Source organism: Ochlerotatus camptorhynchus, unplaced genomic scaffold, assembly GCF_037179485.1.
Source record: "Ochlerotatus camptorhynchus isolate MF236.1 unplaced genomic scaffold, CSIRO-AGI_Acam_v1.1 ptg000165l, whole genome shotgun sequence".
NCBI classification, from domain to species: domain Eukaryota; kingdom Metazoa; phylum Arthropoda; class Insecta; order Diptera; family Culicidae; genus Ochlerotatus; species Ochlerotatus camptorhynchus.
The window spans coordinates 2170130-2192955 of record NW_027040655.1 but is presented as its reverse complement, the minus strand read 5'-3'; the positions used below and the strand labels follow the sequence as shown (position 1 = coordinate 2192955).

General features: G+C 39.3%; 1 protein-coding gene across 4 annotated transcripts in view; it reads right to left on the bottom strand.

Moving 5' to 3' along the window:
• DIP-lambda (Dpr-interacting protein lambda) overlaps positions 1 to 22826 on the bottom strand; it is a 398199-nt gene that overhangs the window by 27754 nt on the left and 347619 nt on the right. For 3 of the 4 annotated variants that reach the window (XM_065222317.1, XM_065222316.1, XM_065222318.1), the window contains 4 exons: positions 22660 to 22791; positions 21921 to 22040; positions 3388 to 3558; positions 2112 to 2324 (listed from right to left, as the gene is read on the bottom strand). In XM_065222317.1, coding sequence (XP_065078389.1) covers positions 2112 to 2324; positions 3388 to 3558; positions 21921 to 22040; positions 22660 to 22791 — 636 coding nt within the window. The remainder of the gene's footprint in view (positions 1 to 2111; positions 2325 to 3387; positions 3559 to 21920; positions 22041 to 22659; positions 22792 to 22826) is intronic. The other variant, XM_065222319.1, reaches the window with a different exon arrangement.

The following is a 22826-nucleotide window of genomic DNA, read 5'->3' as shown; positions in this document are numbered from 1 at the left end:
GCAACGAAACTACGTCGTTTCTGATGCCAATCCCCATATCATCCTCACCCCCACCCGACGGTGAAAGTAAAACAGATCATCCCCAACACCAAACGTAGAAAGAGGCCGGTATGAGGACCAGCGTCAGAAACGACAAAACGACGCTAATATCACAAAGTTTCACGGGTTTGTCTGAACTTGAACCCCCGGACACCCACCCCGACGGCCCCCCGAATCCAAACACCCACAGACCTTCCTTAATCGCAGGAATTTAGATACCCTGTCTGCAGATTTCCATTTATTTGTTATCCAAAACGAAGAAAAAAAGCATTGCTGATCTTTTGATACGTTGAGAAAAAAACCTTAATTTTCAAGGAGATATATAAAACATATCGCGCCCTCTGTTGACAACCCATGAAAACCTTTAAAACAAATACGATCAATGTTTTCCAAACAAAATTCAACTTTTTTAAACATTATTATATTTTTACTAAAAAGTATTCCTAATTACCTTTTATTTGGTATCTTATTCTTTGAAATCAGCCAAATTAGTTATGATTTTTAGAAAAAAAGTCATTTTTGAAAAAAAAAAAAGATTTATGGACCAATTTAACATGGAAATGGTCACCCTAATGACAAAATAAAAATACGGGTCAAATATTTTGCTATTATGAACAAAACTACCAAGTTCAACGAAATTCTGAGAACTGTTTTACTTTTTTTTATTATAGTCATTTTAATGCTCATGGGTCATTTGTGACTTGTTCTGGGTTAGATTTGAACTCGTGACTTTGGCGTAAGAGGTATGGATGCTAATAACTACGCCGGGGTTGCCCCCAACTGTTTTACTATGGAATGCTTGTATTAGAAGATAGAATATATATTAGAAGAGCAGATCATTTTACGTTTCATTCAGGTTTTCAAACAGTTTTCTGTAAGTAAATGCGCTGTTTCATAATATTGTTTTACCAATTTTATATTTGAAACAGGCCCAAATTTTATGTTAGAAATTAATAATACGTTTTATGCCATCTCTTGAATACGAAAAATTTCACATTTACTGAGCGAGGGGTATTGGTATTTGATTGAAATAGTAACGTAGGGCCTATAGGGCCTTCCTTAGCTCAGTCGGTAAAGGCGCAGCTACAAAGCAAGACCATGCTGGAGGTGGCTCGGTTCGATTCCCGGTCCGGTCTAGGAATTTTTCGGGTTAGAAAATTTCTCGACCTCCCTGGGCATAGAAGTATGATTGGACTTGCCACACAATTATACCAATGCAAAAATGGTACAGGCATCGAAAGCTCTCAATTAATAACTGTGGAAGTGCATCTAGAACACTAAGTTGAGAGTACGCAATAAGCTAATATGCGATATGCAATAAGCTTGAAATGCGAAGAAGAAGAAGAAGAAGTAACGTAAATTTATTGGTAAATTCTCTATGAAAGCTTCTCCTTCTCCTCGTGAAACTATATTTCTTATAACCTTTAATTTCAAACGACCTTGGCTGGGGTTAAAACCTTGCCGACATTATTGCAAAAGGCTCGTGACAAACCTTATTAATCTAGGACAGGGCACGCACACTTGTTTGAAATGCAAATCAGCTCCTACAAACGTTCATCAAAGGCTCTCACCACATCCGCTCCCTAGAAGGAAGAAGATAAACATGTCGATTGAATTCCCCATTAATCAACAACCTTGCTGTTCCTATTGTAATTGCCTCAACGCAGAGCACCTAAATCAGCTGCTCTGCCCCAATCGTCCCGTTCTCCTAGACCAAGGCAAATAATCACAGGTGGGCTGGATCTCACGGTCCGCTAGTGTTGGTGAGTAATTTGCTGTTAATGTTCATGAAAAGTTCACTACTATGCCATTTTTCCTACGCAAGTGATCAATCTTTGATGTAAATTTCGTGAATCATCGTGGTTATAGCAAAACTTGCCATATACAATCGCCATAATTCATTTTAGCCAAAAAACTAACACTTCTTCCTGCTGTGGCACCTTTGATTATCCGCCTTGCTCCTAGACAGTAATCCACTGGTTCACCGCATCGTCTCGCTCATCGAATTCAAAGGTTCAATTGGACACCAATTGTTGGTAGGTTAGTACTCCCCCCACCCCTCGTATATTTACCCTCCGAGGCGAACCCTCCGAGCATATCGTTCTCCTGGATGTGATTGATGATGTAGCTGTCCCGGTTGAAGCCATTGCCGAGGCCAGCTTTTCCGGTACCATCGTGGTTTCCTTTGCCGTGGGTTTGATGATGCTGCTTCCGGCGGGGCTGCTTCGGCGTCGGTGGCACGTACGGCGTCGGAGTCGTGGTCGGTTTCGGTGGTAACCGGAGCTCTGCACGATGCGGCCATGGCGGGAGAAGAGAAGCGGAGCGGAGAGCAAAATTATTAAAACAAATTTACAAGCAATTAATTTAACGATCGCACCTAGGAGTGGACCTACATTAGTTGGAGTGGAGCTGATCAAAAATGAATCAATCAATTCAGGAAGTGTGGATGAAAAGCCAGGATATCAAATCAAGGGTGCAGAAAGGATAATGGGCGGATAAAAGGGGGGAAAAGTCCGGCGCATTTAGGGTAATCACTCGGCCGTAGTAATTTTCCATCAATTTAACTGTCACTCCCATCATTCGGGAAAGCTTCATGTGACGACCGGTTCTGTAACCTTTTTGAATCTTTTCTCATTTTTTTTACACTGGGAAAATAAATGCATGGAATGATGATGATGATTTATAAAAGCCAGCAAGGGATGGTCCTGATAGTGACCCCTGAGTTTCGTAACGGAACTATTTTTTTCGGATTCAGTATTCCGAAATTTGATGAAATCCCAATTATGAGCGATGATAGCCAGGAGGGGCTTTGAAGGGTCAAATTGGTTATACATTTTTTTATGTTTTTAAACTTCATTGTATTCATGAAATATGTATGCCTCCAAAGTGCTTGTGATGAACAGTCATAACAATGAAATGTATTTTAATTTACCTATGCAAACAGCCTCTGTTCAGGCACCAGTAATTTACTGTCACAAATATGTTCATACCGGGTTTGATCTCCTAATGACACCTCTGTAATTTTCAAAAGCAAAATACAAAGCATTTGATTGTTATGAGTGTTCGTCACAAGCATTTCGGGGGCAGTAATATTTCATGAAATTTAGATTAATTATGAATATAGGACCAATATGACTCGTCAGAGCCCCACCTGGCTACATATCTGCTCCATCGCCGTTCATGTTTAGGATTTCGTCATATTTTGTCATGTTGAACCAGCAAACAATAGTCCCGTTTTAAAACTCGAGCGTCACTATGGTAACCTTTCCTCTTTAGTATTTTAAGCGACATTGATGAAAGGTATTACCAATAAAAACTCCGTCTTTTAAGTAAGCAGCGCCCACTTACCTTGCAACCGAATCCGGGCGTCCGCTTTCCCCAAGGCGTTGATGCTGGAGCACACGTACGGTGCGAAGTCCACCTTCTGGAGGTTCTTTATTGTCAGGTTAAGCTGCCAGGTGAACAGGTTGAGCTTCTCCTCGCTGATAACGTACTTCTCTCCCTCGTAAAGCTTGACTCCTGCAAATGTGGTTGGTTGACAAACGAATAGCTGTTAGTAAATGCTAACGTTCCTTGTGAGGCAAATGTGTGCATGGTCATGTTTTGAACCCGGGATCGTTCGGCTTTAAATTGCCTGTAACGAATTAATCTTGGCTTCTCTAGCTGAAGCTGAACAAGCTGCGGTGACGACGGTGGCTGATGTTGGTCGGTAGAAATATCCACCCACAACTGGAAGCAGCAAGCCGAAAACTGGAACCCTTAACAGCAGACGGTGCGCGTGTTTATTTCGATTAAGGTTGTTGGCATCAGAGATTCTTAATCTCCGTTTGTGGAGGAGGAAAACTGTTTGAAAAGAATTGGTATGAGCTGCCGCAACCGAGATCCATTTGATTTGGGGGAAAAGTGTAGTAGCCCAACTGAGAGACCATGAGCGTTTGCACTTTAATGGAAAAGGGGCCGTTTTGGAGGTATTATTTTTGCATCATACAGTGGACCAAAATTGACAAAAGGTTATAGATACCGAATTTTACAAACTAATTGGGTCATCGCAGAAGCTATAACACATGATTTTGTATTGATATTGCTATACAGTGCTTTCCCAATTTTGCCAGCCCCTTCTCAAATTTTAACCTGACAAAATCGGGAAAAAAATTCGCATTATTTTTGTGATTAAAATTATTACAGAATAATGAAATTACGAAATAGGCTACGGGGCTCTATGGGATAATATGACCAACAACGCTTATTTACATGTTTTGCAAAACAAATTCAATGGAGTTTCACCCATAATCACTAGAAGAGCTGTAGAATAAAGTCTGTTCCAGTTAGTATTAGGCCCCTTCTTTTTAATGACTGTAGCGCCTCTAGTTGTCGAAGCAAGAAACTATTAATTACAGCGTTTTGATCCGGAAGGATTATTTATTTAGTAGCGAAAATTTCATCAGGATTCGTATACTTGTTCAAAAGTTATCGAAAATAGAACGTGACAGATGTGAAAAAATTCTGCACACTCACATTTTGATGGACGATGAAACTTACGTAAAAATGGACTTTGCTAAACGTAAGGAGGATGCTCCGGATAAATTCAAATTTGTCTTTGCAGATAAATAAATGCAGGCGCAAGTTAATGATTTGGCAAGGCATCTGCAGCTGCGGAAAGAAAACAAAGGTTTTCATCACTGGAGCGACTATGAATGGACAACTTTACAAGGAGGAGTGTCTCCAGAACATAATTTAGCCGTTCATTCAATCACACGAAGGTCCCGTAAAGTTCTGGCCTGACTTAGAATGGTATAAACAGAATAATATCGATTTTATTGAGAAAAGTATCAATCCTCCAAATTGTCCAGATTTTCGTCCAAATTAAAGAAATGTGGCAAAACAATCAAAACACCATCTGATTTGGAGAAGTGGTGGAAAATGATACTACTATGCAAGACATGATGAGAGGTATTCCTCGAACAGTTCTAAAATTCATCCAAAAAGCTGACGAATATTTTTTTTTGTATTTTGTATAAAAATTCTACAAAATGATACCTTTAGCGTTTTGTATACTTTACTAGCTGAGTGTGCCCGGTCTTGCTCGGGATTCAATATTAGCTTGAGTTTATGCGCCGATTTAAAAAAAAAGCATGCTATATTGTACGTAGCCCCCTCCTCCCTATTATCTATCTTACCCCCTATGATTATCTCCTTATACCCCCACACTCGCCCCCACATGCCTAATTTGGTTCCATTTGCTTGATTAGTTCTCGAGTTATGCAGAAATTTCTGTTTCATTTGTATGGGAGTCCCTCCTTACAGAAGGGGGAGGGTCTCGAACCATCATAAGAACCTTCCACGGCCCCAAAAACCCCTGTATACAAATTTTCACGCCAATCGGTTCAGTAGTTTCCGAGTCTATAAGGGTCAGACAGACAGACAGACAGACATACAGACAGAAATTCATTTTTATATATATATTTTTTTTTTTTTTTTTGTTGGGTACATTACCACTGCGACCATTTATTTGATCTATTGTAGTATATTCCCCGGTTTTTTGTTAACCTTATTAGGGTGAAAAACTACTATTAGAAGTAACCATCAACGCCTAACTTTAGGTATATTCCCAGCAAGGAATTATGTGTCGTATGAAACGCACTACCTTACTAGGAGATGAACACCATATTTCAAAGGGCTGTAGTAGTCCCTTATCAAAGAACTTTTCCCTTCTGTTAAGAAGTGCTGCACAGTTGCACAATAAATGTTCGGAGGTTTCTGTTTCCTCGTTACAAAACCGACAAATATCATCATCAACTTTTTTAATTAGTCTTAGATGATATTTGGCTGGACAGTGCCCTGTAATTAGTCCTATGTAAGTACATAGGTCTTTCTTTGAGAGGCTAAGGAGTTTTTGGGTGTTTGATGCATTTGGCATCACAAACTTTCTTGATTGTCGGGCTGTGACAGTATTATTCCAATTACAATCTATCATCATCTTTTTCCAGTTCCTTAATTCCATCTTGATGGAGCTTGGAGAGACCCCACAGAATGGTTCAGGTCCTAGAAATTGTTTAGATGATCCTTGCCTGGCTAGTTCATCAGCCTTTTCATTACCTTCTACTCCACAGTGTCCTGGCACCCAGTAGAGATTTACTGTATTGTTATTAGACAACTGTTGAAGTAACTGAATGCATTCCCATACTAACTTGGAAGTACATGTAAATGATTTTAAAGCATTCAAAGCTGCTTGGCTATCAGAAAAGATGCATAGATTTGCATGTTTATATTTTCGCTTTAAACACACAATAGTGCATTCTAATATGGCTTGAATTTCAGCCTGAAAAACGGTTGGCCATCCACCCATGGAAACTGAAATATTAACACCAGGACCTGTCACACCAGCTCCCACTTTATCATTTTGTTTTGATCCATCAGTAAAGAATACAACTGATCCTGGGCGGATTTGTGGTCCTCCCGCACTCCAGAGAGAGCGGTCTGGTTGTACCACATTGAACAGTCGACTAAAATTGAATTTTGTCTCCATCCAATCATTACTGACTGTAACTAATGGATTGATTCAAATTAGTTTTAATATATGTAAGTGTCCCTTAATGTTCCCTTCAAACAAGGTTTTAGTTCGCTTAAGTCTTAGTGCGCTCTTTTCAGCATCTAATTGCACAAATTGGTGTAGTGGAAGAAGATTTAGTATCGCATCTAAGGCTTTCGTAGGTGTGCTACGCATCGCACCTGTTGTAGATACCGTAGCCAGTCGTTGCAACTTTTCTAGTTTGTTTATTGCACACTTTTCCTTAGTTTTTGGCCACCATACTAATGAGGCATATGTAATTCTGGGTCGTATTATAGCCGTGTATATCCAATGGATCATTGCTGGCCTCAGTCCCCATTTATTTCCAAAGGTTCTTTTACTTATCCATAGTGCATTTGTTGCTTTACCTATGATTTGGTTTAAGTGTTGGTTCCAGTTAAGTTTATAATCAATTGTAACTCCTAGATATTTGACTTCAAGTGAAAGTTTCATTGATGTCCTTTCCATGTGAAGACCAGTTATTTTTATGTTTCTTCTTTTTGTGAAAGGGATAATATGTGTTTTTTGAGGATTTATGCTCAATCCTTCTGACTTGCACCAAGCAATGGTGTAATTTATGGCTTGTTGCATCCTGTTTGTAATAACATCGTCATATTTTCCCCGAACAATTATTACAATATCATCTGCAAACCCAATTATTTCAAAACCCTGTGATTCTAGATTTGTTAGTAAATCGTCTACTACTAATGACCACAGAAGTGGAGACAAAACACCCCCTTGTGGGCAACCTTTAACAGCTCTTACTGAAATATTTGAGCTACCGAGCTCAGCCGAAATTTCACGTTTTGAAAGCATTTCACTAATCCAGCTTATGATACGTATGTCAAAGCCACGCTTTGACATTGTCTTTGCCATAGAAGTGTGTGATGCGTTGTCAAACGCTCCCTCAATATCGAGAAATGTTGCAAGCAAAATTTCTTTTGCTTCAAACGATTTTTCTATTTTTGAAACAAGTGTGTGTAACGCTGTTATAGTTGATTTTCCTGATTGATAAGCAAATTGATGGCTGCTCAAAGGATTACTTTTCAAAAATTTTGATTTTATGTGTTGATCTATAAGCTTTTCCATGATTTTTAGCATTATGGATGATAAGCTTATTGGTCTAAACGATTTAGGTGAAGTTTTATCTTTCTTGTTAGCTTTCGGAATAAATACAACACGTACTTTTCGCCATGATGATGGTATATACCCAAGCATAAGACTTGCTTTAAACATATTAGTAAGAGATGAAGTAAGTATCCCATTACTTTTTTGAAGAAAGGCAGGAAATATTCCATCCCTGCCAGGAGATTTGAATGGTTCAAATGCATTTATGGCCCATTCTACCTTAGAACTAGTAAACATTTCATCAGCTATGTTTTTTCCATCATATGTAGATGTTAATAAACTAGCATTGGACCTATTTGTGTTAGATTCATCCTGAACATTTATCTTGTGTTTGATTTGATCAGTATTGTCCTGTAAGGTTGGTAAATTGTTTTTGCTTATAAGTACTGAACATGGGAAATGTGTTTGCATCATTACTTCCAGTGTTTCAGTTCCATCGGAAGTAAAGCAATTGTTTTCCTTTTTGAGAGTTCCTAAACCATTTGAATGATCTTTGGAAAGGACTTTTTGCAGTCTTGCAACTACAGGAGTGTTTTCAATGTTTTCACATGTACGCCTCCAGTCCATTCTTTTTGATCTTCTTATTTCTTTATTATATTCGGTTAGGGCACTTCTATATTGATCCCATTGCATTGTATTTTTTGCTTTATTGAACAGTTTTCGTGCTTTCTTTCTTAGTTTTTGTAAGCGTTTGTTCCACCAAGATACGTCTCTGTCATTTGAACGCTCAGTAACTGGACAACTAGCATAAAAAGCCTGTTGAATTAAGTTTGATACTTGCACCGAAGCATCTTCTAGTTCCTGAATTGTAGTAAAGCTACCTACAGGAATTCGACCTTCTTGTGTTAAATTTGTGCAATATAAATCCCAGTTAGTTTTCCTGGGATTCCGAAAAATCTCTTTTTTCAATTCGTTTGCCTGATATTCGAACAATATTTGTCTGTGGTCAGACAAGGATATTTCATCCGATACATGCCAATTTTTAATGTTTTCTGATAAGCTGGCACCACATAGAGTCAGATCAAGAACTTCTTTTCTAATTGAATTAATAAAGGTTGGTTCACAACCTTTGTTGCAAATATCAATATTGTTATTAATAATATATTCTAAAAGGAACTCACCCCGATTATTGACATCAGTACTACTCCATACTGTATGGTGAGCATTCGCATCACAACCGATAATAAACGGTTTGTTGTTCCTTTTACAATAAAAGATAAAGTCTTTAACATCAGTTGGAGGAATCTCCTCGTCATCTCCAGGAAAGTAAGCGGAAGCCACATACATTTCCTTCACTCCACGTGAAGTTGGAACCTCCATTGAAATTGCAACAATATCTCTTTTGATAAATTCAGTTATTGGTAAGAAATTAGTTTTGCCATTGACGAGAATGGCTGCTCTAGGTGCTAGTTGATTTTTGTCGTATATCAACTTACCTGACTGTGTAGGTATTCCCAATACTCTACAGTTATTCGTCCATGGCTCCTGAATCAAAGCAACATCCAGTTGGCTTTGAATGAACTTTTTACAAAGTACAGCTGTAGCTCCCTTTGCATGATGTAAGTTTATTTGAATAAATTTGATATTGCTGTTGTTGTTGTTTTGACTATTGTTTCTATAGCCATTCCTGTTATTCGTATTATTGTCTAGGCAGTTGTTGTTGTTGATAATAATTTTATTTGCGTTATTATTGTTCATTGTGTGTTCGGTAGAGTATCGCTTTTCTGAGGTGCTTTCAGCCCCCCTGTGTTGGTTTTGCGATCACCCAAATTTTTCATATAATTTGAAATGTACTTATTTGTATGTAAATTGTTTGTTTTGTGACCCTTGTTTAGACCAGTTTTGTAGTGTGGTACTGTATGAGGGGTTCTAGGAGAATTATGAGCATTTTGTTTGGACCCCACAGAACCTTTAGATCCTGGAGGTTGTTGAAACGTGTTCTGTGGTCCTTGTACGGTGTTACTGGTTCCTTCGGGAATTTTACTAATTCCACTAGGTCCCGGTAAGCACAGTACTTTGGAATCTGAACTACTCTTCATACTTCCAGTACTCTTATGCTGTTCTAGAGGGATCTTCAGCTGCTCATCCTCCTTGCCCCCATTCAGACCATCGCCATCCTGTTCTTCTGATTTATCCTGTTTATCATCAGTATTTCCATCTAGTATTTTATCGGTAATTTGTTCACCCCGGTTTTTAGTAGCCTGGATTTGTGACTTATTTTTCTGCATATTCTTGCGTCGGAAAGGAGCTGTTCCAAACTTGTAATCAAGAAGGAATTCACACTTCTTGATAGTGTTCAGTGAGACTCCATCCACATTAAAAACTAATTCAACATGTAGCTGATTGATGGTGTTTCTTTCCAAGATTCTCCATTCATCAGTATTTAACCCTTCATTTTGACTCTCAAGGAGTGCTAGAATATCATCAGTAGGGTCTTCAGCACTCACAGGAAAAAAACCAATAATAATTTCAGGGCGAGGAATATTTTTCTCATCCACAGCAGTAAGTTTTATTTCTCCCAAGATGGTAATGGTAGAAATAACGCTTTTCAGCCAATCAGCAGTTTCCTGATTTTTGCAGACGAGAACTAGATACCCCGTCCTAAAAACACATTGTCCAAATTTAGGCTTGACCTTCTCCTTACGTTGCTGCACAACTTTTGTAAGGATAGCCTTGCGTACGGCTACCAACTGTTGTGTGGATAATTCAACGTTAGGGTAGTTTTCCGGAATGATTCCTAGCTTAACACTATTCACCACATCACGATAAAGAGGTTTAGTATCTTTCCGTGTATTTTCAACACGTTCAGAGCGATCCTTATGATTGACAATCAATCGATTTTGAACCGAGGCCTTTCCCAGATCAGGGCGGTTCGAACCAGGCTTCGGTTCCGAAAGCTTACAATGGATTTTGCTTGGACGAGGATTACCTCCACTACTACTTGAACAACTAAGATCAGCACTACGCAATCTTTTTTGAAGATCAGGATTCGGTGTCTGCATAGGAATTCGAGCGAGACGATAAGCTTCTTCTACATTCATTCCGTCGTTTATCATTCGCTTATAGCGTTTCCTAGCAGCACCACTTAACTTCGTATTCTTACCGTTTCCCGAGACGTTTCCCAATGAACTTGATTGCTCAGTAGAATCAGTCTCAGTAGCAACTGCAGGTGGATTTTCGGGGAAAGTATTAGTTGTTGTTGACAGTATGGTGATATTTATCCCATCTTCGAAGTCGTCGTCGTCTTCAAAACCGTCGCCGTCTCCAACTGGAGTATCCAAAATAGACGAAGAGCAAGAAGGAATATCCTCTATCGAACTGCTTTCCATAATTGCCTCTTCTCTATCAACCTCCATCTGCATCGTATTGATGTTAGGTTCAGTCATGTTTTTGTTTTGGTTGCATCGCCAACTTGAGGTGAATCCTAACCGAATACCCTACCCAACCCTCCAACTCCGTAGCACTTATGAGGGTGTCGCTAAGTCGGTGGCCTCTCGTTAAGTAAGTACTACATCAACATTTCCTTCCTTATCCCTAGTTATGGTAAAGATGGGCGTGGCCGGGAATAGCGACAGTCATGCTTCTGTTACTCTTGTTTAGATTGGAACCAATGTTTACTCCTCAGCATTATTCCTGAAAGTAGTCTAACGTCCTTATATTCATCCATTCGCATTCCAAAAGTGCGGAAGGTGGTAGATCAGCACGTGCAGGCAGAAGGCATAGCCGGTCTTCTGTGACGATTATTTCGAAGATTTGGATTCGACCGTAAGTTCAAGTTACACTTGTTGCCAAAGCTAACCACAGTGTCAGACTTCAATTTTGTTTACGTTCTACACCGAGTGGTGGAGTGGTATATATATAGATTTCCCCTTGGAGAAATGACCTATTTTGTGTGGCCAAATTCTAAATGGAACAGACTTTAGTTTATATCAATAAGTCTTATATCCCTGACAGACTATGGCTTATATCACGTAATATAGGCTGTCTTGCAAAGAACAATCATTCAAAGGATTTACAGTGAAAACTAGATGTATGAGTGCTCATCGCAAGACAGCGTATATCATGTGATATACGCTGTAATGTGAACGGGGTATTAGTACGAGAAAAAACGCTGTTGGTCATGTAACAACGGGGTGCGTTTTACCTCACCTTTTTTTAATTAGTTCGTTTATTTACTAGGCTCAGTCGTGTGTGACACTTTGCGGAGGCAAAAATCCGTTATTTTTTAATTAAGGTTAATATTGGGTACCAATTACTGACGATCTCGAAATTAATGGGTAGCAATTTCGATTAGAAAGAGCTAGGTAGGAAACAGGCTTCTGAAGCCTCCTTCAAATACTACTCTCGAGCGGTTGACCAAATGCTGGCTGGGCAGGGGCAAGTAGCACAAAAACAGGTGGACAGTAAGACAATGGCTGGAAAATGTGTGGAAAGGAGGGGATGGTCACATCAAACTCTAACATCTGAATAACAAAGGAATTCGTAGATCGCCTACATGTAGCGAAGATCACGGGGTCCCAATACACTCAAACATCCGTTTACGAAGTCTTTTTTTTACGCAGTATTCAATTTACGTCCCTCTGTTTACGAAGTAAATTCCAAATAACGAGTTTTTTTGCGATTTTGGGAATCTGGGAAAAACTATGAAATATTCCACAATATGGGTACCTTTGGAATCGGAGTGAGATGTAGGAACTGGAAACCCATGTCTGACGCCATTTTGAAATCCAAGATGGCGGCATCCGGTTCATGAAAAACTGGAAGATACTTTCAATACCCCACAATATAGGTATATTTGGAATCAGGGTGACCTGTAGGAACTGTAAATCTATGTTTGACGTCATCCTGAAATCCAAGATGGCGGCTTCCGGTTACAGAAAAACTTGGAAATTCTGCCAAATACCCCACAATATGGGTATTTTTGGAATCAGGGTGTGTAGGGACCAAAAATCGATGTCTGACCCAATTTTGAAATCCAACATGTTGGCTTCCGGTTACAGAAAAACTTGGAAATTCTGTCATATACCCCACAATATGGGTATGTTGGAATCAGGGTGACGTGTAGGGACAGGAAATCGATATCTGACGCCATTTTGAAATCCAAGATGGCAACTTTCAGTTACAGAAAAACTTCGAAATTCTGTCAAGTAGCTCACAATATGGGTATTTTTGGAATCGGAGTGACATATAGGGAACGGAAATCAATGTCTGACGCCATTTTGAAATCCAAGATGGCGACTTCCGGTTACATAAAAACTTGTAAATTATGCCAAATACCCCACAATATGGGTATTTTTTTTAAATCGGAGTGACGTTTAGGGATCGGAAATTGATGTCTGACGCCATTTTGAAATCCAAGATGGTGGCTTCCAGTTACAGAACAACTTGGAAATTCTGTCATATACCCCACAATATGTGTATTTTTGGAATTGGAGTGACGTTTAAGAACCGGAAATTTATGTCTGACGTCATTTCGAAATCCAAGATGGCGACTTCCGGTTACAGAAAAATTGGCAAATACCCCCACGTCACCCCGATTCTTAAGATACCCGTATTGTAGGTTATTTAACATGATTTTTGTGTAACTGGAAGTCACCATATTGAATATCAAAATGGCGTCATACATGGGTTTTCAGTCCTAATAAATCACCCTGATTCCAAAAACCCATATTGTGGGGTATTTGACAGTATTTCCCAGTGTTTCTGTAACCGGATGTCACCATCTTGGTTTTCGAAATGGCGTCAGACACGGATTCTCGGTTCTCACAGGTTACTCCGATTCCAAAAATATCCATATTGTTGTGTATTTAACGGTATTTTTCAGTTTTCCTGTAACCGGAAGCCGCTATCTTGGATTAAAAAATTGCGTCACACATCGATTTCCGGTCCCTACACGTCACTTCGATTCCAAAAGTACCCATATTGTGGGCTATTTGACAGAATTTCCAAGTTTTTCTGTAACCGGAAGTCGCCATCTTGGATTTCAAAATAGCATCAGACATCGATATCCGGTCCCTACACGTCACTCCGATTCCAAAAATACCCATATTGTGGGGTATTTGACAATATTTTCAAAAACCTCTTTTTACAAAGTAAATCCCAAATAACGAGTTTTCTTTTTACGAAGTAAATATTTTTTACGCACTAATTCGATTTACGAACCCCCGTTTTGGTTCGTAAATGGAGGTTCCAGTGAACATATATTACTTCGCGGAAGGGTTGCATACCTCGGACTACTAGGGTCACCCGGGCAATGCCAAACTGCGTGATCGATGTTATCATAACCGGTTCAGCACCTACATATATTGCTGTCAACGAGGTTTATTCTGTAGAGATGTGCGTCTAGCGAGCAGGGGTTGGACATGAGTCTTGACATCACGCGAATGAAGCCCCGCCTTACATCTAGACCTTTGAACCACACTCTTGAAGAAACATTTGGCATTTGGTATACTTTCCTGATAAATGGAAAAATGCAAAAGTCGTTCCAATTTTGAAGCCGGATAAAAATCCAGCTGAAGCTTCTAAAGGGTTATACGGTCAAAATTTGGTCAATATCAACTTGACGTATTTCTTTCAATTTTGCATTTAAAAAACCTGAACACCCCTCATTTTGAAGGTGTGTGTGTGTGTAGAATGTTGCTCCTATTTTGATTTTGGAATTCACTCTTCAGTTGTCAAAATGCCGTCCAAGCAAGAAGAGCAGCGTATCAAAATTTTGCTCGCGCATCGCGAAAATCCGAGCTACTCGCACGCAAAGTTGGCAAAATCGCTAAAAGTTGCCAAATCAACCGTTACAAATGTAATTAAAGTGTTTGGGGAACGTTTGTCGACAGCTAGGAAGTCTGGATCGGGGAAAATCGAAAACCGGAAGCCGCTGAGACGACAAAGAGAGTTGGCGGTAGTTTCAAGTGAAACCCTAACCTCTCTCTCCGAGATGCCGCAAATAAGCTGGGTGTATCGTCTACAACTGTGCATCGAGCCAAAAAACGAGCCGGACTATCGACTTACAAGAAGGTAGTGACTCCAAATCGCGATGATAAACAAAATACGACGGCCAAAGCGCGATCCCGGAGGCTGTACACGACGATGCTGACGAAGTTTGACTGCGTGGTAATGGACGACGAAACCTACGTCAAAGCCGACTACAAGCAGCTTCCGGGACAGGAGTTTTATACGGCAAAAGGAAGGGAAAGGTAGCAGATGTTTTCAAGCACATGAAACTGTCAAAGTATGCAAAGAAATATCTGGTTTGGCAAGCCATCTGTACCTGTGGCTTGAAAAGCAGCATTTTCATAGCTTCCGGGACTGTCAACCAAGAAATTTACGTGAAAGAGTGTTTGAATAAACGTCTGCTGCCTTTCCTGAAGAAACACGGTTGTTCCGTACTGTTTTGGCCGGATTTGGCATCTTGCCATTACGGTAAAAAGGCCATGGAGTGGTACGCCGCCAACAACGTGCAGGTGGTTCCCAAGGACAAGAACCCTCCCAACACGCCATAGCTCCGCCCAATTGAGAAATACTGGGCTATTGTCAAGCGGAACCTAAAGAAGACCAAAAAAAACTGCTAAGGGCGAGCAGCAGTTCAAGGCAAACTGGCTTTCTGCGGCGAAGAAGGTGGACAAGGTGGCTGTACAAAATCTGATGGCAGGGGTCAAGCGTAAGGCCCGGCAATTCAGATTTGGAAAAGCGGAAGCCTAACTGAATATTTTTCCTGAATTTTATACTAATTGAACTTGAAAAAGAAATTTAATTTGATTTTTTAAATAAACGATTTCACCGATTTACACGCGTTTTCCCTTGACCAAATTTTGACCGTATCACCCTTTAGCTACCGTCCAATAAGTTTACTTTCTTCAATAAGTAAACATTTTGAAAAGATAATTTTAAATAGAATGATGCTTCACATCAATACGAATTCATTTTTTGCAGATGAGCAGTTTGGATTTCGCCGTGTGCATTCAACTACTCATCAACTCTTAAGAGTTACCATTTTAATTCGTACAAACAAATCTGAAGGCCACTCAACTAGAGTTGCTCTTCTAGACATAGAAAAAGCATTCGATAGTGTTTGGCATGAAGGTTTGATTACTAAATTGTAAAAGTTTAATTTTTCACTTTAGATCATGAAATTAGTTCAAAATTATTTAACTGACAGAACTCTGCAGGTAAATTATCAAAATTCCAAATCTAATCGATGCCTGTTAGAGCAGGAGTTCCTCAGGGTAGCATTCTTGTGCCTATATGGTATAACATTTTCACTTCGGACCTCCCTGATTTGTTTCAGGGTTGCCACAAATCTTTGTTCGCAGATGACACAGGCATTTCCACTGAAGGAAGTACGTGTTATTTGCAGCAGACTGCAGAAAAGTTCAGATATTTTCTCTTCTTATTTACAAAAATGGAAGATTTCTCCCAACGCTTCCAAAACTCAACTTATAATATTTCCATATAAGCCAAGAGCTAAATTTTTTGAAACCTAGTAGTAGTCACATAGTCACTATGAACGGAGTTCCAATTTCCTGGTCAAACCAAGTGAAATACCTTGGATTAATACTTGACCAAAAATTAACTTTTAAAGATCACATTGAGGGCATTCAAGCCAAATGTAACAAATATATAAACATTTTGTATCCTCTTATAAGCAGGAAATCCAAACTTTGCCTGACGAATAAACTTCTAATATTTAAACAAGTTTTTAGACCGGCCATGCTTTACGCTGTACCAATACGGTCTTGTTGTTGCACTACCAGGAAAAAAACACTTCAAAGGATTCAGAACAAAGTTCTGAAGATGATTTTGAAGTTGCCTCCTTGGTACAGTACTACCGAGGTACATAGAATTTCGAATGTTGAGACTTTAGATCAAATGTCCAACAAAATAATGAATAATTTCAGGCAAAAATCGTTGCAATCCTCAATTGCAACGATTAATTCCCTTTATACTGAGATAAGAGTTAGATGTTGTTTATAGTTTTAAGATTTCAATTGTTATACTGACATGCAGGTTTAAAAAACCTGTTTAAAATACTGAATTGCCAAGGCAGGAACAATGTAAAAACACTCAGATATATATCATAACAATTAAGGCTGGTAAGTTACTGTAGTAACTGGAGCACCTAGGTTAAAATGAAATGTAATTTATTTTGAATTTGGAACAAATAAATAGTTTAAAAAAAAAACATTTGGAGTAATGGAATGTAAACACCGCCCTCGAAATTTTCTTGTCCAATCGTTTTGCCAACTAATGGGAAAAACATCATCATGTGACATTCTTCTATCATAAATCTCGCCTTGTTGAGCGCCCACCTTTGCGAGAGAGTCTGCCATCTCATTGCCTGGGATTAAGCAATGTGAGGGGACCCATCCAAATGTAATCAAATATGATCTTTCGACCAGCAAACTCATCTGCTCCCTTACCTTTGAAAGGAAATAAGATGAGTGCCTTCCTTGTTTCATCGACCGAATAGCCTCAATCGAACTGAGACTAGATGAGATGAAGTAATGGTCTGTGGCCATGTCGGAAATCATCCCCAATGCGAAGTTGATTCCTGCAAAATAAACGGAACAAGGTTCCTAAAGTTTCCGGAAGGTGGTTGAGTATTCATTGAAGACACCGAAGCCAGTGAATCCATCAATGCGTGATTCATCAGTGAAAAATCTTCTATTGCAATTGACTTGTTGGTACTTTTCAGTAAAAATACGGGGAATTGAGAAGTTGTTTGCCTGTTTCATGGAGAGATCATAGTCAATGGGGGAACTGTAGTTAGTAACGAGGGGGGTTATAGCACTGGTGCTCAATTCGAGCATTGCTTGTCCTACATATGACAATTATTTGTAAAAACTGTTCTAAACCATCAAATGATTAGAATTATTAAATCTATTTACCTTTGACGATAATGAAATATGTATCAATTTTCAAAGCAGAGGAAATGGAGGGGAGGGGGGGGGGGTAAAAAAGCCAGACCTGTTTTGAAGTTGACACGGACTGGTATCCACTAGTTGTCCAGTTCAGCTCCACTAAAACCCATTCTTTACTCTCTCGTCTGTCTGGATCCCCCCGGGACCACGCTGAAGCGACTACTTCGCGGGGGCTGTGCTCATGGACTCCGTGCTAGCTGGCGTTGCTAGATCTCTCTATTCCAAGTGCCTTCTTCTGGACACATTTCATCGACGACATTCTCCACGTTAAGGACACGCATCTCCCTTCGCACTGACTCGCACGGGGTCGTGTACCATAGGCATACGGACGTTAGGCATACGGACGTTAGGCTTACGGACGTTAGGCATACGGACGTTAGGCATACGGACATTAGGCATACGGACGTTAGGCATAATGTACGGTAGGCATAATGGACGTTAGGCATAATCTACCCGATGAATTCCAGAAGGATGATAATGGGGACCGTCCATTGATTGCTGACATCGGTGACAATAATGAACGAGCCTTAATTTTTGGAACTCATGAAAACTTGCGACGTCTTGAACAGGCAGGGTTGCAGGTGGTACGTTTGCCACAGTTCCTTGTTTGTTTCGGAAAATCGTCACTGTTCATGGAAGTATCGCTCCCTCACATTAGCAGACGGTTCCACTAGTATTAATTCTGATGACAATAAAAACAGAATCGTTATATCCAAAAGTATGGCAGGAAATCCTGGAAGCAGCAGGTATGTTTTTTGTTATTGAACGAAAACCCACAGCATTCAGCATTCTTCATTTCATGAGCTGTTCTTTGGCATTATCTTTTATTCGACCTTAGCTGTTTATTATTATTGAATGAAAAATCACAGAATTCACCATTCTTTATTCCATGAGCTGTTCTTTGAGGAAAACCTTTCTTCTTTGACAATTGCAATATGTGTGTAAGAATATATTACAACAAATGTGTGATTTTTTTATTTCTAGATGCGATTGATTTCAAGATATAGTTCAAAACTATGCTGAGTTTTCATTGCCAGATTACTTAACCGCTATTGCTACTAATCTTGGATCTAAGTACGTCACTTATGATATGATAAATAATGGATTCCAAACTGCGCTTATTAATAAGCTATGTTTGTATAACTTGTATCTTCTTTTATTCAACGCTTAGCCTAATTTAAGCATTGTTTTCGAAACAGGTTTCTAGAGTTGCACATCAGCAAGGTATTTATGTCTAACGTATATTATGCCTAACGTCCATTATGCCTAATGGCTTTATGCCTAACGTCCATTATGCCTAACGTCCGTATGCCTAACATCCGTATGCCTAACGTATTTATGCCTAATGGGGTCGACTCGCACCTTGGATAGTCGAAGACCACATGCTCCGGCGTTTCATCCACGTTGCCACACTCCGGACAGAAGGGTGACGCTGCGTGTCCGAACCGATGCAGGTATTTCCTGAGGCAGCCGTGGCCAGACAGGAACTGCGTCTGGTGGTGGTTGACTTCTCCGTGTTTTCTGTTCACATACACAGATAAAAATTCTGAATTTTAATTGTGATGTAAGCATTCATTCACGTAGACTTGTATTTCATTTCACACAACCGAGCAACTTGCAAACAATGTTGTTTACAAAGATTGGCTTTTGTATACAATATTCGCTACATTGCATGACATGTGTCAGAGCTTTACATGATATATAATGTAAACGTATATGATATGTGACGCTCCATTTATGTACATCATATTGAACAGAAATTTACACTACTTTTTCGAACTGTGTAGGTCAAAATAATCGGTAATAACTGATGTTTCCATCTACCGTTATCCATCGTGTTCCACTCCTATTGCCACTTTGCCAAAGACTCCACTTTCACCACTTTCCGTACTCTGCCGGCTTCTCTCCGACTGTAGCACTCGCTGTCCTGCGCCGGGTGATGCCGATAGGGATCATTCCGGCGATAGCGCATACTGCTTCCGATGAGATGGTTCTGTACGCACTCACGACTCGCATGGCCATAAGCCGGAACGTACTGCTAAGTTTCCTTTGGTTCTGCTTCGTTTCCAGTGCTACAAAACAAGGCTGGACCTCCATACCTCAGCATCTAGCCAGAAGACGCCTCTTGATATTGCTGGGAATAGAGTTGTTCAGCATGATTCAGCGAACACCAAACACATTCCTGGGAAGTATAGCTTGTGTAGAAATCCAATCCAATCCAATCGAAGCTAATCGAAACTTTTTGAAAAACTTAGAAAGAACTTCCAGGAAAGTCAAAAAAAACTTCCGGAGATAATTTGCACAAGCTTCCAGCGAAAGCTGACTGACTTTGTCGGGAGATGCACATACTGAAAAATTTGTGAGCAATTTCTGGGGTAGATTGAAAGAAACAAATTTCAGGAGTCAGCTCACAATTTCGGAGCAAGTAAGCAAGACTTCTAAGAGAATTCAGAAGAAGCTCTCAGGAGAAATCGTAAAAATCGTCTGATGTCAGTCAGAGGAAAGGTTCAGAGCAACTCTGGATAAAATTCCCAAATGATATCGTTAGAAACTACAGGAAAAAGCCAGAAGCACTTGGAAAAACGCAGATAACTCGAATTCAGAAAGAGCAGAGAAGCTACATCCGTTACGCCGAATGACCCTTCAGATCATCCCGAGTACGCAAGCCGCTGTAGATTGATTGATCTAGAAAGCTTACAATCCAGACGCACTAAAACCCAACGACTGTTTGTATTTGACTTGTTAGCTAATACCATAGATTGTTCAGAACTAGTCAATGAAGTACAATTCTACGCTCCTTTTAGACAGCTTCGCAGCAGATAACTCCTCGCAATTCTCCCACACAGGACCACCTATGGTCAATAGTACCGTCCCAATGACGCGTTCTAGATAAAATTGATAAAAAGCATATTTTTAGCGAAGGGCCCAATCTTAGATCCACAGGCCAACATAAGAGCCATTTACCCTAACTGGAATTTCCACGGAAGCATGGAAAAAATTTGCGACGAAAATTGAAAAAAAAAGTCAAATTAAACCTCCGGGAGATATATGGACGTCAGCCTAACGATCATACAGTAGAGCAGTTGAAAAGTTACAACACTGAAAAAAGATGTGAGTAAAGTAAAAGTAAAGTAAAAGTAAAGTAAAAGTAAAGTAAAAGTAAAGTAAAAGTAAAGTAAAAGTAAAGTAAAAGTAAAGTAAAAGTAAAGTAAAAGTAAAGTAAAAGTAAACTAAAAGTAAAGTAAAAGTAAAGTAAAAGTAAAGTAAAAGTAAAGTAAAAGTAAAGTAAAAGTAAAGTAAAAGTAAAGTAAAAGTAAAGTAAAAGTAAAGTAAAAGTAAAGTAAAAGTAAAGTAAAAGTAAAGTAAAAGTAAAGTAAAAGTAAAGTAAAAGTAAAGTAAAAGTAAAGTAAAAGTAAAGTAAAAGTAAAGTAAAAGTAAAGTAAAAGTAAAGTAAAAGTAAAGTAAAAGTAAAGTAAAAGTAAAGTAAAAGTAAAGTAAAAGTAAAGTAAAAGTAAACTAAAAGTAAAGTAAAAGTAAAGTAAAAGTAAAGTAAAAGTAAAGTAAAAGTAAAGTAAAAGTAAAGTAAAAGTAAAGTAAAAGTAAAGTAAAAGTAAAGTAAAAGTAAAGTAAAAGTAAAGTAAAAGTAAAGTAAAAGTAAAGTAAAAGTAAAGTAAAAGTAAAGTAAAAGTAAAGTAAAAGTAAAGTAAAAGTAAAGTAAAAGTAAAGTAAAGTAAGTAAAGTATAGTAAAAGTAAAGTAAAAGTAAAGTAGAGTAAAGTAAAAGTAAAGTAAAACTAAAGCTACGAGAACGACTACAAACGCCTCTGATCATTTAAATCTCTCGGGTAGCAGCCGGAAAACATGGCATTAATCGCAGAACATACACCGAAAATCAGTGCACCCGGAAAAACCGACCTACAGCACCCGAAAACACACGGAAAAATAAATCAAAATTACATGTGAAATCGTACCAAATGACTTGTGAAATTGGAAAAATCGAAAACACGCCACCACCGCCATCAGCGTCATCAATAACAACAACAAGCTTGCATTGCCAGTCGGCTCCAAACCCTGCAGAGCGCGGTAACATTATTATTGGGTCTCCGAGCTTTCCAACAAGCAACGCAAAAGTCTGTGTGAAGCATAGAGAAGCCGACGTGGAGCAAGCATTTTTTATTACATTATACCCCGCCCAGATGTATTCGGAAACTGAGTGCATGGTTTCTGTTTGTGTGTTTGTGTGTAGGTGTGTTCTATACATGTACTTACCATCATTTTTGTACCACCCGTTGAGGGGCGTTGGGAATGCTTCCACGATGCACTGAAGCATGACGTGACTTTCCACCGGGGCGGCGACCAACTGATTGCCCGCCTTCACACTGGGTGGGACTGTGAATCAAAACATCAGAGCAGAACAGGACAGAAAGGGAATTTGGGAGCTTGATTAATGGAAATTGACCGGAGTTTATTATGTTTTCCTTCGAGGGCCACGTGACAGGAGGCACCGGTAGAGGCACGTAATCCAAAAATGTGACATCACAACGAATGACAAATGTTACACGTCGTTGAATCAAGTTAAATAAGCTGATATTCACTACAATTCACGATGAATTCAATTGCCGATATGGTTTTATTTTTATATCTTAAAAGTTATCAATTTCAAATGATTGATTAAGTAAGCACGCTTACTTTAAAAGATCCATTTGGTTCTAGCACAACACAAAACTTTATTTCTCTGCTACCGAAGGGAATTAGTTTTTGATTTTCAATGCTTCGATTCCCCGAATTTTCTTCTATATAATTCTCAACTTTTGTTCAATAGCTGTTCAAGGTCTTTTCCAATGGGAATCCCAATCTTTGGCTGGATGTTGCTAATTGACAGGCTTCCAATTTTTCAACATTGGGATGGGTTTGTTCATTTCAAACAAGGGAATAATATTTGCCACACAAATTGAATTACATACCACACCGTCTATCGGATAACAATCATTCCCAGTAATTTACTTACAATTGACCTGCACGTCGTATCGCTTGCTGACGGTGGGCGGAATTCCATTCGAAGCTATGCACAGATATCCTCCCATATCGGTCCGCTGCACCTGGTTCAGTATCAAACGTTCACCTTCGACGGATTTCACAACTGCAAACGGAAATTTAAGCCAACACAACGACATT